Genomic DNA, 18207 nt, shown 5'->3' with positions numbered 1-18207 from the left:
GAGATAGGAACTTGGTTGGACAGCGCATTCGTGCACGATAGACAAATATGCACGACAGACATACAAATAATCCCTGGTGGGCAGTGTGGAACCTGTGGTTCCTACCTGTATTATATATGTGTATGTATGTTGAACTTCTTTCACACCGTGCGTAGCTACCCGTGTTAATCGAAGGTGCAGGGGACGGACACCACTTTGATGGGAGAGGTCGCACGTTTGCACTGCGAGGTGGCCAAGAGGCACCAGTACAGTCATGGATTATTGAATCCATATGTGTGGAGTGTCATCTCCTTGCATGCATGGCAATTTTTAGATGTTCCGGTTTCCTTCCACATGCCTCGCGCTCACAAGTCGAATTGTGTCAACAAAGAGCATTCTTATTGTGTTGTGTTCTTTGTATTGCATCTGTTATTGTATTTAGACAATCGTACATTAACCAACGATTTTTTGGGAAGATATGATTGTGAAGCTGGGGACAGGTGCTTATAGTTGACATAAGCTTTGACTGAACTACGAATTAGCTTCGATAAAATGCACAGTAGTGGCCGTGGTAAGGTTGCTCCCTAAAGGATGCTGTACTCCTGGATGCTGCGTGAAGATTCGCGTTCACGCATTGGGGTCAATTCCTATGTGGCGTGGGCTGTGATGTGTAACAGCTTTTGAACGAAGTTGTGATGACAAATGGAAGGTCTGCGTAACGGCAGTGGCGCACAGCGATGGACAAACAACGCAACGCCGAAAATCTCAACGCTTCTGAATCGATGACACTCGCTACCGTTGCCGTGTGCGTACACGGAACGACCTCGTGCTGACAATAGCACCTGCAATTGGGTTGATTCCACGAACGCGCGGGCCCTTGTGTTTGTTCACCATGGGCGGGGGGTGACGGGCATGCAGGAAGGGCCTGCGGATCACGGTACGCCCCACAGGCCGCCGCCACCGCCATCGCCACAACAATCGTCCGGATGCCGCCCCCACGCACTTCCTGGGCCTACGGGGCGTTGTCAGTTGCCTCACCGATTGTTCCCCCGGCGCTGTTATTCCTCTCGCGCGGCGAGCCGGCATGCGCTTCGGATAGAGCGCCGTTCGGAGCGCAACGCGAGGCTTCGCTGTGGCTCACGCGTCCCCTTCAGCTGGCACCGCCCCGCCAGGAGATCCCCCAAAACCTTTTTGGGAATTGTGCAAAGTAGAGGTCGGTCCAAGTGACCTGCGCACCAGGCCAGATTTTTTGTTGTTGATGGAACTGGTGGTTTTTTTCCGGTTTGAACAAGCCTAGACGTACGTCAACAGGGATAAAACAGAATCCATTGGCAGGCAGTTTTTTTCTCACAATAACAACGTTGTTGTTTGCCGGTTCATCAAATAGACTCGTGAATTCTCCGTGTCTAGTCCACTATTTTGGGTGTATCTTCCTCCTCCGAGCTCTGTCTCTCTTCACCGTACCACACCTCGTGCCACGATCGCTGATTTTGCATTTACCCATTGAGTGTATTGTGTTACCTCTGTGACATTTATCGATGTCACCATTTAGAGTGCCCCTTTTAATGGAAATCCAATCATCCATCGTGCCAGAAATGATACAATTATCCAAATTGATGGTGTTCTATTGTATCAACTAATGAAGACAAATGAAGGTATGATTAGGTTGTTATGAAAGCCTTGCTAATGGATGCAATAACTGACATTATGAGCCGATGTGAAGATATAGTCTACGTGTCATGTGAAATATATGATAGATTTCTGTATTCCACAGAATCAGTTATTATACAGGGGTTACACTCATAGATCCCCACTCTCATAATTATCGGGAGGAATTAATTTAATAGAAAATAATATTTTACTTCACAGCCCTGGACATGTCAAGGAGCACTTTGTATGTTCGTAGAACTTCTTTCGCACCGTACGTAAACTAAACTGTCCTCAGAGGGAGATAACAGCTTAAACTATGAGCTACTTTTTATTTCAGCAGCTAAGGCCCACTGAGCTACGTAACTCTTTTTTTTCCGAAGCAACCTGGCCACAAATGGTAGCTCAACGAAGTGGCTCATCAAGTGGACACGTATCGCAGCCAAATACTCTAAACGTGTGATGTGGATTCTAAATGTGGAGGGAAAAACTGGAGGACCCGGAGAAAAATCCAAGCGATCACAGGGAGGGAGAGAGACGCAAATTCCAAATATACAACAGGCGTCAGGATCAGAATCAAACCCACGACCTCCTGTATACCGGGCGAGGTAGTTAACATCTCGCCGTATGTAGCCGGCCTCGCGCAGCGCTGACGCGTTCAGCCTCCGAGGGCCGCCAGCAGGGCACACGCACGAGCGGCTCGCCACTGTTGCCATGCACAGTCATAATTGACCTGCAACTTACTCACTAATTGGGATTACGCGCAGCAGCAGCAGCAGCAGCAGCATTGCCCCCCCCCCCCCCGCTGCAAAAACACGTGGTAGGACCGCCGCCCCCTCTCCTGTAAAGAGAGTCTTGAGACTCGGTGAGGCTTTCCTGGGTAAACAAGCGTCATGAAATAATATCGCAACATTTTGTGGGGTGGATTGTTTTTCATTGTTATAATTATTGGCTGTAATTGAGCTACTCGATTCGACTTGAATCTACAGGAGACTCTCGATTTTCCGCGTGTGGTTTATCTGATTTGAGAATTAACCGCGGCCTGAGATTTTGACATAAATGAATAATTCACGGGGGTTTCCTTAAGCCCAAATAAATAAATAAAGCAGTTGTACATTGTTATTCTTGGAAATGTTTATTACAAGTCACGTGCTTAAACCGAACCAATGTTTGGTCGGTTAATCCGAAATCCACGTGATCGCCCCTACAGTACAGGAGTTGCATATATTTATAACAGTGGGTAGAGTTTGATGTTGATTAGCATGGCTCTCCTAGCCACTTCGTGGACAGACTCTTCTGCACGGAAATCGGAAAGTGTTATCACTAATCACGCGCATCGATTGGTAATTCAAACCTTTTTTCGTGGTTTTTGGCATACAGATCCGCGTAAAATGGATATCTTTGGATAATCCGCGATGTTTAATTACACTGGTCAACACACTTTTTCTGGCATAAGGTAAGGTAATGGTTTTAATGTAATTTTGGGGTGCTGATTCCAAATCTGGCATCAGTTTTTGTCTATCACATCAGGTTTTTGAGATACCAAATATTGCATTTTCAATAAAAACTGCAGAAGAAAAATATTAAATAAATGTGGATATCTACATAAAATTATATTATAAACACACTATCCTAAAAATACAGCACCATATTTTAACACTAAAGCAGTCACTGACTCGCAACAACTTGCAATCATAAGTGACAGAGTTAAATTTGGGTAAAATCAATGAAAATGGGGTATGCCGATAGCATAAAAAAGTTTTTCACTCTAAATCCTTTATATGCGTGGCGGCTAGAGTCCTCTCGTCCTCTGGCTTGAGATGGCTGCCACCTATGGGTCAGATGATTGCCTGCCACCATTAAGCAATTGGTAATTAAATATAATTAAATTTTTCCTAAAAAGTGTAAAATTTTGGAATTTTTTTTTCACGAAAATAAATTGTCACGCACAACGAGTCTGTGTGCAAAATGTCAGCTCGATTGGATCACGGGAAGTGGGTTAAAAAACGACCGAAAGATTTGCTCGGTCGTAAGCGCGCAAGCAAGTGAACTTAATATAAAGGATTTTAAAATGAAATGTGATAGAGCAAATCTGAGATCAGATCTGGAATCAGCACCCTGAAATTAGTCTAAAACAGCAGCAAAAGTCCAGGCCAGTGTTATCTGTGGCCATCATCCCTGTCATTAGCGTGGATAATCGAGAGTCTGCTGTGTACAGTATATATCTAGCGCACAACAGGCGAGGTGTGTGCCGTGTGGCACCTCGGTGTCAGGCTTTTGAGTATTGGCGTTCTGGCAGAATGCGAGCCTGCGTTCAGTTCGGGGTGGGGGTAAGTCAGAGGCAGCAGTTTCATTCTTGTCCTCGTGCAGACGAGCCTGCACACAGCGACACATCCTCATTACCGAATTACAACCTTATCAGCACTCTGCACGTGTCCAGACGCTCCGCATGGCCGTGCCGATTTGCATGTAATTAAGTAGATACCACACTCCCGCTACAGACAGCTGTTACTGACTAATTGTTAAAGCAAAGGTTGTTTAGTATGAAAGTTGTTTTAACATTAAAATAACCGTGCAATATTTTTTGTGTAATAATTTTTTTTTGCGAAAAATGAAGCATTCATTTGAACACGCTGGATGCATCTCATTCAACGTGATTTGGACTCTTTAATAAGTTAATACCTCAGTGGGCTTTGCCTGGTAGGATGGGGATGGTTTAGTTTTACGTGTTTGGGTGATTTGTCAAGCCTTTCTTGTACGTTGCACGACTGATGTGTTTGTAGTGTTGTTGTAACGTTCTTACCCCGTGCCCCTACTGGGCGGCATCTGTGAAAAAGAGCTTTATAGCTCATTGGATTCCTCCAGTATAAACACACATTCTGCTTCTAATAACCAAGCCTACGAGGAGAGTCGTCCATGCCCTGGGGATGTGAGATTCCCACCACTAGCTCCGGCCGACAGAGGTGGGGGGTGAGCACAGTTTGACGCAGCGATACGCAAATTTACCCTCCCCTTTGAGAATAATTTTTTTCAGCTTCCCTTAAAAATCTTTTATTTTGTGAGTATTGCAAGCAGAGTAATTTTGTGAGCGCCATGGTGGCTTTCACTTCCATAACATTTTTTTGATGCGATTCAATTGGCAATCCTGTGCAGATGTTTCTTGAAAAGTGTTCACTACATGGCTTTACATTTCTCACAGCAACCCAATAGGTCCATCACATCACACACGATATCAGTGGCACTCGAAATTTAGGTTTAGTTTAATAGTTTTAGCTTAGTCCCAAGTGGATCTTTCAGCATGGTTATTTATTGGAATGTTTGGCTGACTCCTTTTCAAAAAGTTACTCGGCAGTACATGGGGAACATCCACAAACACGAGGATCTGCACAAATGGATTCACAAATCCAATTCCTGCACTGCCATCGCCTAGTCACCTCTCACCTCCGAAAGCTGCGTGATCCACTGACCGTTGCCGAGATTGAGGCCCGTGTGAACGCTGCCACATGCCTGCATTGTTGTGATGAAACTAGACCACATAGATTTTTGCAAATCAAGTGACTGAGTGCGGGTGGGGAACTGTGGCACTGTTCAGTATTGCATTATGATATTTTATGATCCTTATTCAGGTTCATCCTCAAAAGCAATCGCAACGTCTGTGACAATTGATATCTTGATGTGGCCAGTCCCTCCAATCGATTTCCGCACCATAAAACGATTACTTGAAGTGGTGGTGGTATGTCACCGTGGGAGTGTATCGTTTAGCACGCTGCGCTGTGAACCCGGCAGCCCGAGTTATCGCTCATGGCCATCACCTGTGACGATTATCTGAACCTAGTTCTGGGCCTCCCCTAGGTCGACTCAGCCTAAATTGAGTACCTGTTGGAGTGTATAAAAGCATCGCTACTGGGGAGACAAAAGTGGTTGGGCGTGGGGTTGGCCACCCACCCCATCGTGTACCGTGCCGGCCTTCACAGGCAATGGCGGAGCCAGGATTTTCAGGTAGGGGGGGCAACCCCTCCAGCAATGAAAATGATCGGAGTTGTTGGTATGTAAGGACTTGTCCCTTGCTTTTTATTCGACACGTGTGCGGCGATGGCGCAGCCATCGATCAAGGGTCAAATTCGAACCATGTGTGATCGGCATCGCGCTCGCTGAAGGTGTTGATGCCTTCAGGGAAGTCGTGGACTGTATACGCAAATGCGCACAATTCTGTGAGTCACTTATAACCGCTTTGCCGTTACTTATTGTCAATTATGGACTCAGACTATTCTCCTATCATCTCATAGAGTCTCTGGCACGTAATAATATGCTACACAGTGGCAGTGGGGTTTGAAAAATGCTGATTTATTACTAATAAACACCAATGATCCGATCGAAATTAGGGATTTTGATCAGATCATTGGGGGGGCAAGTGCCCCCCCCCCCTACTAGCTGCGCCAGTATTCACAGGTGCTCGCTTAACAGCACTTACACCAGCAGTTTGTTAAGGCTATACGAGATATGTTTGTCTTTTTATGTATGTATGTTAAACTTCTTTCCCACCGCACATAGCCAACCATTTCTTTGGTTTGTTACCATTACCGATGGTGAGTCAAAGGCAGCCACGCGTGTGGTTCTGTATTCACTGTCCCATCATTTACCATGATGGCTTGACACGGGCAACAATTATCTAAATAGTCGTATAAGGCTATACAATTAAGCGTTGTGTGTGTGTCCCAGTGCACGTGAGTCTTCACTATGTATACATGAAACATTGTGAGTACTGGGCTCTGTTAATTTCCATGGGTGCGCTTTGGTCAGAATGGATATTCGACATTTGTATGGTTGGGACCAGACCACGATTCAATTTTGACCAACTACTCCTGTAGATCACTTAATATTGTTTGAACCATAACAGCTAGACTGTTCATTAATGCGAATGGGAACATTTCTGGGTTAAGCAAAGCAATAATGTCGTGAAATATATTAATTTCAAGAGTGTTCGACACTTACCAATAAGCACAATTCTCACATAAACTAAACAATTTTTTTTATACTTTACCAGGTAAGGACCACTGAGCTATATAGCTTTTTGAGCAGCAACCTTGCCAAAAACGATAGCTCAATGCAATTGCTTGTCATGTCGACATTTATAGCAGCCACATACTCTAAACCATGTTGATCCTAAATATAGAGGGAAAAACCTGAGGACCCTGAGAAAAATCCACACGACCACAGGGAGAGAGACACACAAACTCCAAATATACAGGCGTTATGGTCGGGATGGAACCCACAACCTACTGTATACCAGGCAAGGTAGTTAACATCTCCTGGCCACTGCGGCGCCCTAACATCGTGGTAGCGTACAGCGTTGAGCTCCTACAGTTTTTGATGCCGGCTCCTTCAAGACGAGCGCTGAGCTCACAGAGGGAGGCGTGCGGAGGGAGGGCCGGGGGGGGGCCTGCACAGTTGGTGGTTTTATTTTTTGTGGCTGTTCGCAAGGGAGCTCTTGGCCCTTTACTCTCCCCGCAGGCTTAGATGTCTCTCTCTCTCTGCGCTTGCATCAATACAAGCCAAACACCCCCCCTTCCCCCAGCTGCCTTGGGCACACTTACAGCAGGCGGGCGGGCTGGGAGCTGACAGCGCAGAGTGGGACGGAGTCCCGGAATGGAGTGTCGTCCAAACCCCGATTAGAAATCCCTCGCGGCGCCCACAGGATGCGGGGAACAGTCGGTTTTGCTGCCGTGTTAATGTGGCTCCGAAGTCGCCCACGGTGGTCGTGACTCTCCGTGTGGACGTATTGGCGGTACACCGGTGCAGCGTATGACACACCCGCTCTCATAAAACAGTCTCAAATCACAATTTTAACCGGCATTCGTCTTGTGACTAAACTGATTTTGACGCACCGCCACCCCGCAAGATGTTATGACCGGGGGGGGGGGGGTTGCAAATCTCGGGAAAATAAAGAATGATTGCGAACTTTTTCTTTTTGTTGCGTACTGCCCAATACGTTTGTATGTTTAAATATGGAGGTGTCCTCTGTGAAAAGGATTTTCACTGTCCATTATTTCGTTCAGTAGCGTGTTGTCGCTACGTTCCACTGGGTCTCACCGTGACCGCATGGGTTGGGCTGTCACGTGGACCAGATTGAGTTATGCATCCCGCAAAGCTCTTGGGAAATGCTAGAATCCGGGTAAACGATATTCTTTGCGATGCTTTGATTTTTACAAAACTGCAATGATTTTTTTACATCTCGCACTGTATTGTATGTGTGTTTGTAGTGCTCAGTATGCCCAGACAGGCTTGATATTCAATATTTATTTGTTTAAAAATGCAATCAAAGCAGCTGTACTCTCTCTCTCTCTCACAGCGGAACACACACACTGTCTTAAGTTAGGCCGTGCTCAAAAAAGGTAAATAAAAATCCAGGGACATGTTTATTATGCTTTTGTATTGTTTGTTGTAACATTCTTACCCGCCCATACTGGTCGTCTGTGAAAAAGCTTTATAGCTCATCGGATTCCTCCAGTATAAATCAATATTTAGATTCTGAGATTTTACAGTTTGCGCATGGTGAGGACAAGGATTTGCACTTGTGGGGCTCTTTTAAGGGCCCGGCAACCCACCTTGCATCATCACATCTCATCTCGACTGGAGAAATTAGTGAGTCTCTTTCTGTAATTGTGGCAGCGGATGAGCGTTTACTATGGGGTAGGTCTCCGTCTCGGACGGTGGGGCTGAACCACGGACGCCGCGCTCGCTTGCTCGCTCGCTCGCTCGTGCCGTGCGGTGCTCTCGGAATGGAATGTCTTTTTTTGGTTACTTTGGTCCCATTGGTTGCGGCCGCCTGATGGGATGCACCTGTGGAGGGAGGGAGGGAGCGAGCGCTGGGGCGGAAACTTTGGGATTGCTGTTTTTTCCCAGGGCCAGGCCCCCGAGTGAAACTCCTGCGCACGTTTCCTTTGTTGCCGGGGCCCCTCGCGCGCCGTGCCCCCGACTCGCGGGGCGGAGGCGGCAGAGGCAGCGGCCGTGGTGGCCGGGAACCTAAAACGTAACAGACGTCAAAATCCGCGGCAGCCCGGGAAATGAAAGCGGCGGGAGTAGCGTGGTGCGTGGAGAGTTCCCCCGACAGAAGCGACGGCGGCGGCGTTGACGACGGCTCGCGAGTGCTCTCCGAGCTTGCTGCTCGCCGCGCGGCGAGGGAGCCCGCGACGCGCGCGTGAACGCCGAGATGCCGCTGGCTAGGAAGGGCTCAGGAAAGAGCTACTACCGCCTCCTGGGCAAGCACGTGTTCCGCGGCGGTGGTGGTGGTGGCCAGCGGGCCAGCCACGCACGGCCAAGCAGCAGGCTGCTGCAGGGCACCTGGGGTACGTGTGCGCTCACCCCGCTCACTCAGCTCACTCTGCTCATTCCGCTCACCCAGCTCGCCCTCCTCACTCCGCTCACACCGCTAACCTTGTTGACCCCGCTCACCCGACTCACCGCATTCACTCCGCTCATCCAGCTCACCCCACTCACCCTGCTCAGTCCTCTCACCTCACTCTTCCTCACTTCGCTCACCATTCTCACCGCTCGCCCCACTCATCCAGCTTGCCGCTCGCTGCTCACCACTTTACAGTTCGCGGCGCCACGCAGCTCTCCTCTCTGCGTGCCACGCTGAGCGGTGGTGAGGAGGCTGTCGTCGCGCCGTTATTGACTCGATGTGAACGGCACATTTTCTAATTTCATTGCTTGCTTATTTCTTTACCACCCCTCCTTGCTCTTCTCCACGAGGCTCCGAGTAAGATGTTTCGAGCCAGAGCGGCCGTAACTTTCGGCCGAGCGATCGCCCGGCGTTAGGGCGTGTGGAAAAAGAGGCTTCGTCTGTGGAGCGTTTTCGCTCGGAGTTTTGTGAGAGGCGGGATCGTTGTTGGCGTGCTGCGCGCGCGCGCCGTGGTGCCACCTTCGTCGTCGTGAGTCGCGTGCACGCGAGAGCGGGGCACGGGGCCGCTCGCTGCCAACAGCCACTCGCGCGTCGTCGCTGTGACTCGTCCGTGATGTCATCCGTTTTGAGAAGCAAAGCTTAGGGATGTCACGCATATGAAATACTCCTGTTATGAGCTCACATGGAGAAAACCACACGATTTTTACGGACTATGGGTTCAAAATGTGTACGTCTGCTATATGAACATGCATTGAACGCGAAGAGAATTTAGCTTATTGTTTGTTTTAGTTGTTTAGCGAATGACTGAAAAAAACTTTTAGACAATTGCCAAGTCTGCAATAAGTAAGCTGCCATCTCTCATCTCACTGGAGCCGAGTTGGGTCAGATTTTTGTGTTTAGTTTGTTTTCCTTCCCCCTTCACCTCCGATTAGCATGGCTGGCGATGTACAGTGCGAAAGAAGTCCAACACACACACAACACCTCTCCTTTAGTTTGCTTTGCAACAACAGTTCCCCGTGCGACGTGTGCCGTTGTTACTTCGCCACCTCGGCCGTTCTGAATAATTCACGAGGACGCATGTGGAGATCGCGGTACCACGGGCGGGGCGATGGCATCGTCGCATTGTTACAGAGCAGGCGTCCCACCTCGCTTGGATGGCTGCTTGGGGTCTGTGCCTGGCACATCTCCCGTCTTGGCTTCACGCTCCTCAAACACCGCGTTGCTACTCTCAACTCTCGTGCTGGAAGTACACGACGAACGTCCGCTGCAACCCTTTCCAGGCACGTTCAGCCTCGCCCGCTGTCCCTGCCTCTTGCAGATTTTCAACGTTCTGCAGAGTTTCTGGGAGGGGGAAAGGTGACCGATCGGCGTCGAGGCAGTCGCGTTGCATTTGCCTTGTCCCATGTTCGTGCGGGGTTGCAACGTTTGTACGACGTCCAAACGCCTGCGCAGAAAAGTCCGGGGTAGGATATGGAGTGTGCTTATTGTGCTCGTACGAACACTGTCGCCGACTTCCTGATGTTGCCACGAGTGAAAGACAAAGGGGATATGTGCGGCGCGAACCATCTGCGCGACAACAGTACAATACAATAACCGCCAATCGCCACCTAGTGACGCTGACATCGCTGGGGTTGCAAGCTTTCATCACTGTGGTCCAAACCCAGACATGTGTCACGGTCGGCACAGGTCTCTGTCAATACTCTGTCGTCTCTTTCGATGAAGTTCAACACAACACTGGTACCAGATCTCGCTGCGATTCAAGTGCCGATTCCCGGACTATTGCCTGGGTCAACCCAGACAGATGGCGACCCGAGACGTCACCAAGGGGCCTGTGCAGTGCATGCCCCGTGGCAAGACTGCATTGGTCGGTAAAGGTGCCCTGACAGGGGGCGAGAGGGGGGGGGGAAACTCCCCAAGTGTTAGGAGTTGACAGACTGAAGCGGCTGGCATCTGAGCTGGCCACGATCCCCACTCATTGCGTTGTAAGTGCTGCTCCGCCACCTTGTGTCAATGCCATAGGACGGCTGCCGACAGCTGCCTCGTGGCACCTGTCCATAGCTCCCCTTCCTTCCTTTCCCAGAGGCCTGCCCAGACATCGCCTCCTTTCGCTGGTGGCAAGTCTACGTGCCACTGTTACGAGCCAGACCTGATGTCCGCACGTGGGGTCCAAGTTTTAGAATCGGAACCAGAATGTTTATTAATACTGGAGGAGGAATCATATGAGCTATGAAGCTCTTTTTCACAGATGTCCACTAGGGGCACGGGTAATAATGTTACAAGAAAAAAAGATACACAGGGACAATGAGGGGTGTGGTAGTCCATAAACAGACCGGAAGCTTTGCTTATAGAGTGGCAAGTTTGGCAGCAATTGTGGCTCACACCTAGGGCTTTAACCCCTTTGCCACTGTAGACCAAACCCGGACATTTATGGGTCAGCCCAGGTCTATCAACTTTACACGGTAAACTAAGAAGGTTCACTACACCACCGGTACCAGATCTTGGTACAAATCCTGCCACCTGACCACAGATGCCAATTTTTGGACTGTCCGGGTCCAGCCAGACTGGTGGAAGCCAATTGGCAGAGATGGCCACATCCCAGGAACCTCCAGACCTGCTGGCTTATCGACGTGGCCAGGCGACTGCGGTAGAGAAAATGGGTTCCTGGCCTCCATTTGCATCGTTTTCTTTTTCAATTGTTATTTAGGAACCCAGAATACAAAGTAGATTTTGAAGAGGGGGGCCATTTGCGGGTGGCTTTTCCCCAGGTACACCACTTTCCTCAAGCATACAGAGTGCGCATTTAGAAGAATTTGACCGAATATTCCACGAAGAGACCCACTAGAGCACGGCTTGAGCCACAATGTGCCTTTCTTCTATAAGTGAAGGACAATGTTTTCCACTCAATGGACAGGCAATGCACTAGCATTCCCTATCAAGCCGTATATATGTTAGCAGGACATGCACCTGAATATCCACGCTCAAAACCATGCTGTAGTATGTTGGGAATTTGTCTTGAGGGTGTAATCTAAAATGACTGTGGCAAACTGTGTTGGGCTTCATCATGTCTCGAATCCTGTGGCGCTATAACTTTGAGAAGAGGTTTTGCTATCGGCGTTTGTTAGCTCATCGTTTCAAGCCATGGAAAGAGAATAGCAGTTATTGTTGAGAGGGCCCTGCAGCCTCTCCTTACGATCCTGGTGGCTGTGTGTTGTCGCTCTTGCCAAAAAGCTTACCATGCTATTTCCGTTATTCACTCATGAGTACCTCTAGCATTATATATTTTATTTATCGCATGGTCTACACCATCTGTTCCCCAACCTCTGTTCTGCGGACCACTGGAGCTCCGCAAAGCTGTGGGAAGCGATCTGCAAAACTGTTGGAGATCCAATGTTTTTTTATTTCTTCACTCAACGGCACATTATTTTCGCTGCCTGGTAGTCCGCAACGTTTCTGTTGAGGATTGACGGTGGTCCGCGGTGTGCAGAGAGGTTGGAAACCCACCGGTATCCCAACAACCATGGCAAGCAGCCCCTCTGACAGCTACAAAAACACGAGCCCATTGTTGGGGCTGTGCGCTTGCAGAGGAGTTGGCGGCAGTGTGCCATCGTTAATGTGAAACATCCTGGCCGGGATAAAAGCAGGAAGCGAGCCCCAGCCGTCGGCTACGAGCATCGGGTGAGAGTGCGTGGGCTACGCGGCGCCGCTGTGAGGGCCTACGTCCCACGTTCCCCAACATAATGTAAGGGCCCGCATCACACTCCACTGTAGCACGGTGTCTTCCCACGAAGTCATGTAGCAGTGCATCCGGCTGGTCGTAAGAGCTTATTAAAAAGGGACCTTTAGAGAGTATTTTTTTCCATATTGTAACGTAGATTAAAGTAAATGTGAACCTGTGGCATACAAGATATACCTAAATCAAACAGATGAATTGGCGTATCGTATGATATTTCACAAATATCACCGTTATTATTGATGTGTTAATAATTTAAGTCGAATTTAATAAATGAAATGGGAAAATTAAAAGTCATAGCATGTCCTTGATACGTGAATGTGTTGTTGCATTTTTAAGTGCTGATGTGTTTGTGAAGTGAAAATCAATACCTAAACCAGTCCAGTTAGAAACGTGCGTTTCGAGTATTTGGCTGCTGTAAATTTCGACACGACAAGCCACTTCATTGAGCTTTCATTTGTGGCCAGGTCGCTTCTGAAAACGAGCTACATAGCTCAGCGGGCCTTACCTGGTGAAATACAAATAGTTTAGTTTGTAACGCCGCCTCAATATGGGCACATGTTATTGAGCATTAACACTTGATCATATCTCTGTTTTTTTTTAACCAAAAACGTATTCCCATTGAGCTGTCACCTCGAGATGAATCTTTTTGCCGGTCTCACAGAGCAACACATGCACCCCGTGTGTGTGTATGTTTGTCAGATGTTGGCCCACAGGAGATTTTTCACAGCCACCTCCCCAAGAAATCCTCTCAGGGTTGTTTGTATCTTTATTCGCGCTTTGCGATGATACATTTAAAGCTTTGTTTTTGATTCTCCGTGCTAGAATTTCGCCAAATCAACTTCAAAAACCAAACTTAATATCGTTTTTTTGTGTGGTCATTGGTGACCAGACCATCAAATTGCTACAATATGGGCAGCTGTCTTGATTCCAACTCAATATATGTATGTACGTTTAACTTTTTTGTAACCGTAACCAACCGTGCTAATTAGAGGTGCGGGGTAAGGATAACAAGCTCAACACAAAAATCAGTTGTAAAGAAATTAGTCTTCAATCTTGTTTTATAAGTGCATAGCTCCAGTGACTTCCTATATCAGAATCAGAATATTTATTTATACTGCAGGAAGAATCCGATGAACTATAAAGCTCTTTCACAGATGTCCAGTTGGGGGGGGTATGAACGTTACAATATTCTGGCCTCTCAGCTGCCCGACCACCTCATTAAGCATTAATCCTTAGCAATATGTATACAGGTTAATGTTTAAATACTGTGTGCAGCTGTGTACCCACTCAAGCAGCCTTTGTGTCCACGGCGCTGATGATGTTGATTGTAAGCTCAAGCGGTGCGCATGTCAATGACGCGCAGTGCTTTCTTGACTGCACCACCTCTACAAACATTCACAAGTGCACGCTCGGCGTTCGTTCGTAGTACAACTACAACTCTGGTTTCTTGGCGATGGGGGGAGCGACGGGTTAATTGTAAATAAAAAAGGGAGGCCGAAGAATGTTTACTCAAGATAATTAACTGATTGAATATTTAGAATCCTCGACATAGATTATAATTCAGAGCGCACGTACATCACAAAAAACAAATTTCGGCTCAAAATGAACTATTCAACACGGCGGCAATGAATTTGAAGACGTTGACCAGGTGGGAGCCAGGAGCTCATGGTGTTCATCACGACTTCTGCGTTGATGCCGATGCCCACCGATCGCTGAGTTGAATATTAACGAGCCACACAGCATATGCACGAAAGTATGTCTGCTGAACTTCTTCCGCATTGTACGTAGCACACTTTTCTAATTAGGAGGTGCGGGGAAAGGACAACAAACTGAACACAATAAAGTAGTTCTGAAGACGTGAGTTTACGGTCTTGATGATTTAATAGTTGCATAGCTCCCTGTGGCTTCCTCATATCGGAAGGAAGAGCGTTCCAGACGGCCGCAGCAGCGCATCTGAAAGCAGCGCCGCGTGATGATGCGGTAGCCGTCTTTGAAACGTGATGCAGAGAGAGACCCCCGCGTTGTTTCGTCGGTTTCTTGACACTGGCGTTAATTTCCACGGCGACTGCTGCTGCTGTGTACCCCCCTGGCGGAATGTCGCGACCGTGCCAGTCGCACGGCACGCAAGCGCGGGGGGCGGCGCGCAAGGGAAACGGCAAAGGCGCAGCGCAGAAAACGTGCACCGGCGGTTTCCTGTTGTGGTGGAGGTTTCTTGTCAATTGACAGATTTTTCTCAAGGCAGCAGTGTGATCAGTGGTAATAAAATGTGGGCTTGTGTTTTTTTCCTGATGGCAGGATTTTGGCTTCCAGAAGCCAGCGCTGTCTTGCAGTGCAAACCAGGGTTGGCGACTGACATCTGCGCATTTTCCTGCAGGGTCCAAGGTCCGATGTGGGGTTTTCTGTCCCAACACCTACCAGATGCAATCTTTCTTTGTTAAGTCATCTCATCCGTACGGACGAGTGCCTGTGCGTGCGTTCACCTCACACGAGGGTGACGGGCAACGTTTTGTCAAGCTCGGTAGATTTTGACCAAACTTTGTCTGAAGAGTCTAGGGGTGTCAGTCGGCAGTAACCAAAGGTCGGTGAATGAGTAGAAGCCAGACGCACGCTTCCCAGATTACAGGCTTTATGCATTTGGGATTCGATTCAATGTGCCTTTCTACGTAGCATGAATGTGATTTGAACGCATCTCTCCTCTTCTTCTTTCGTTGCTGCCCACCTCTCGCTTTGCTCATACAGGGCCGTGACTCCACTTTGTGTTTAGGAGATATTAAAATGCATGCCCCGGCAGGGCCCTTAAGATCTTCCAATGGTGCCCTTCTTTGTACACCTCGATCGTGGCTGCATTTTTGGATAGATGGGACATTTACTGTAGAGCCCTACTGGTGCCACCCCCTGGTTGTGGAACTTCCGACTGGTGCCACACCACCTGGTGATGGAACTCCCTCCTGACTGTTAAATTGGAGTATTCTAGAATTTTTCCCGTAATCTTTAAAACGTGACTGCATCTTTGTGGGTTGCCAGCCTCTATATTTATAGCGGTACTTTTTTGCCGCTGTGTAAAGTAGTTCCTTTCTACTGTACTTACCTTGCTGACAAAGAGCTGCTGCTGTTCCGCTACCTGCCAGCGAGCGTGTGTAATTAACGCCCGGCTTTGGCACGATACCCACTCTGCTAATCTGCTCTTGCAAATGATGCTGCGATTCGCGCCCGTGCGCACACAGTTAGGACATCCCCTGCACAGAAAGGGCTCATTAATTTCGTAATATCCCTGAGGTGCCTCACAGCATGCTGAACGCGAGCAATCAGGACTGCCACATTTTCCACTGGAGACCATGCGCGGAAACATTTCTCAGTCGGCCTCGGTTTGTCAAAGCTGTGCAGTTGAATGTGATAAGCTTCAGCGACGTAATTCCTCCAGACCTCGGTACAAATATACATTTTTGCCACGCGGACACGGATGGCGGTTTCCTCGACTGTCCGGACAACACCCGGACAGGTGGCGACCCTGTGAGCGATATGTGCCTTCGCACTTTGGCGAGGGCGCTGGTATCACCCCGTCCATGGCCCCATTGTGAGCTTCAAGGGAAGGTTTGAGTATCGCTGTGGCTCTTTCCTTGCACCTACAAAAAAATCGAGGTTAGCAGCTGCAGTGCACACACTGCCGTTGTTGTATGCTGACGTGCGCACGTTACTCAGAGGGTTACGGTTGATGCAAGCTGATCTGCAGATGAATGACAGCGGCGTTGTGCGGTAATTGATGCTTGCAACACGTGTGCTGCACTAGACATGCGCACTACACGTGCAGGAAGGAGGTGATGCTCTCTACCGAGTCGCTGTGCGTTGTTTCTGCTTTGCACGCTCCAGCACGCACAGTGCATCATTCCTAAAAAGGCAATGTTTTGTTGTCTATCATCATTCACCTATCCCACCGTGACGGAGCAGCGTCGTGTAACAATATTACAAAACCGCGTTTGTAGGTGGGCTATATTTGTTGCAGTGCCCCGCTGTAGCGGTGCGACCTAACAGCTCCGTCGTCGCTTGGCGAGTTCCGTTGCACTGTCTCCCAAACGAGGTGCGCGTTGGGTCTCGCGTACGCGCGATCGAGGTTGGCGGACTCGGGCGGCTCGTTCATACGGTTGAACGTGTGCCATCGGCACGCCGAACGGCCGGCTCCTTCTGGCATATCCTTGTGTCAACGTTCAGAGACGCGTCAGCTGCGGCTCTGAGCTGTTCCACCATTCCTGGGCAACAAGCGGCGTCGCATACCGGGGGCGGAGTTACTGGGCCGGGTGGTGGCATGAGGCATGCCGGGTGGCACGAGGCCCGGAGAACTGCCAGCTGTGGCTTTCTCCGCAAGCCATTATCACCACAGTGTCACGTTGCGCCGTCACCTGCCACCACGTGACACTCGTGGGGGGGGGTGTGGGGGTCTTGATCTCCCTTCATGAAAGTCGGAACTTTGGGTAGTCTTCGTTTGGATCGTCGGCGTTCCGCGCGGCGTTTCGGCGTGAAGAGGATGGGATTCTACTCGTGCCGTGTTTTCTTTGGCATCTTCGCCGCTCCTTTCCTGTAAATACGTTTGCCTGGTGCTCGTGACGGCCAAACTTGGGGAGCATATAATACGGGTCGCAGAGCCGCGTGGTGAGCGAGCTTAAGTTTTTGGCTGCCTTTTAAAAAGAATCGGGAGAATGTAAAACAATATCCCATTGTGTAGATATTTTGGTTGAGGCACTGGTCATATCCCGAAGTGTGAAATAATTATAAAAAGCAGGGCTTTCATAAACGGCGAAAACATTTTTTCTCAGGGGTTTTTATTGGGAGTCTTCATAAATATCAAGGCAATAAAAATGACTGCAGTGGAACGGAAAACATTTTGGCGATCAGATTCTCATCGGTGGCTCCCGCACAACTTTGCAAAAACACACGCGTGGGAGCAGAAAAGCAAGGCTTTATCAGCCTAGAGTCTTAACGTAAAGTAGTCTCATGTTATTTAAGGCAACAAACGCATTCCCACCATAGTTTACAAGACTGTGATTAAGTCCAGGACAGTAATGCCTGCTGGCCACTCGTGCCCTTCATTCAATTAGATGAGCTTTTTTGCTGACCGCAGCAGTGGCAAAGATATCACAACGCATGTGCCAGGCTTCACCTGAGACGGCAGAAGAGGGTGGGGCGGGGTGGGTCGCGGTGGGGTGCGGTCGGGTCACGGTGGGGTCACGGTGAAAGGGGCGCCCCTCGCAGGGAATCGCGTTAATGATCGTTAGGGATAATGAGCTCAGCTGGAAGTGTGCCCCCGCGATGGAAGAGTGCAGTGGCCGCTTTTGTGCGAGTGACCAAGCGGATGTGCGGAGGAGTCGGGGGTGGTGGGGGGGGAGCGGTGGCCGGGCGAGTGTGTTCCGGCCTTGCTTAGCTCAGCACAGGGGGTTGAGCGGGGTGGGGGGGA

At 49.0% G+C, this 18207-nt stretch overlaps 1 protein-coding gene across 6 annotated transcripts in view; it reads left to right on the top strand.

Annotated features, from left to right (window-relative positions):
- Positions 1 to 18207, top strand: part of LOC144937974 (ras GTPase-activating protein nGAP-like) — a 585198-nt gene that overhangs the window by 333974 nt on the left and 233017 nt on the right. The window contains exon 1 of one of the 6 annotated variants that reach the window (XM_078865639.1): positions 8471 to 8972. The exons of the other annotated variants lie outside the window; for them this stretch is intronic. Coding sequence (XP_078721765.1) covers positions 8837 to 8972 — 136 coding nt within the window. The 5' untranslated portion in view covers positions 8471 to 8836. Of the gene's footprint in view, positions 1 to 8470; positions 8973 to 18207 lie in introns of those variants that run through there. 6 annotated transcript variants of the gene reach the window in all.

The sequence above is a fragment of the Lampetra fluviatilis genome, chromosome 20, assembly GCF_964198595.1.
Source record: "Lampetra fluviatilis chromosome 20, kcLamFluv1.1, whole genome shotgun sequence".
Taxonomy (NCBI): domain Eukaryota; kingdom Metazoa; phylum Chordata; class Hyperoartia; order Petromyzontiformes; family Petromyzontidae; genus Lampetra; species Lampetra fluviatilis.
The sequence above is the reverse complement of the archived record's forward strand: the minus strand, read 5'-3'. Positions and strand labels throughout refer to the sequence as shown.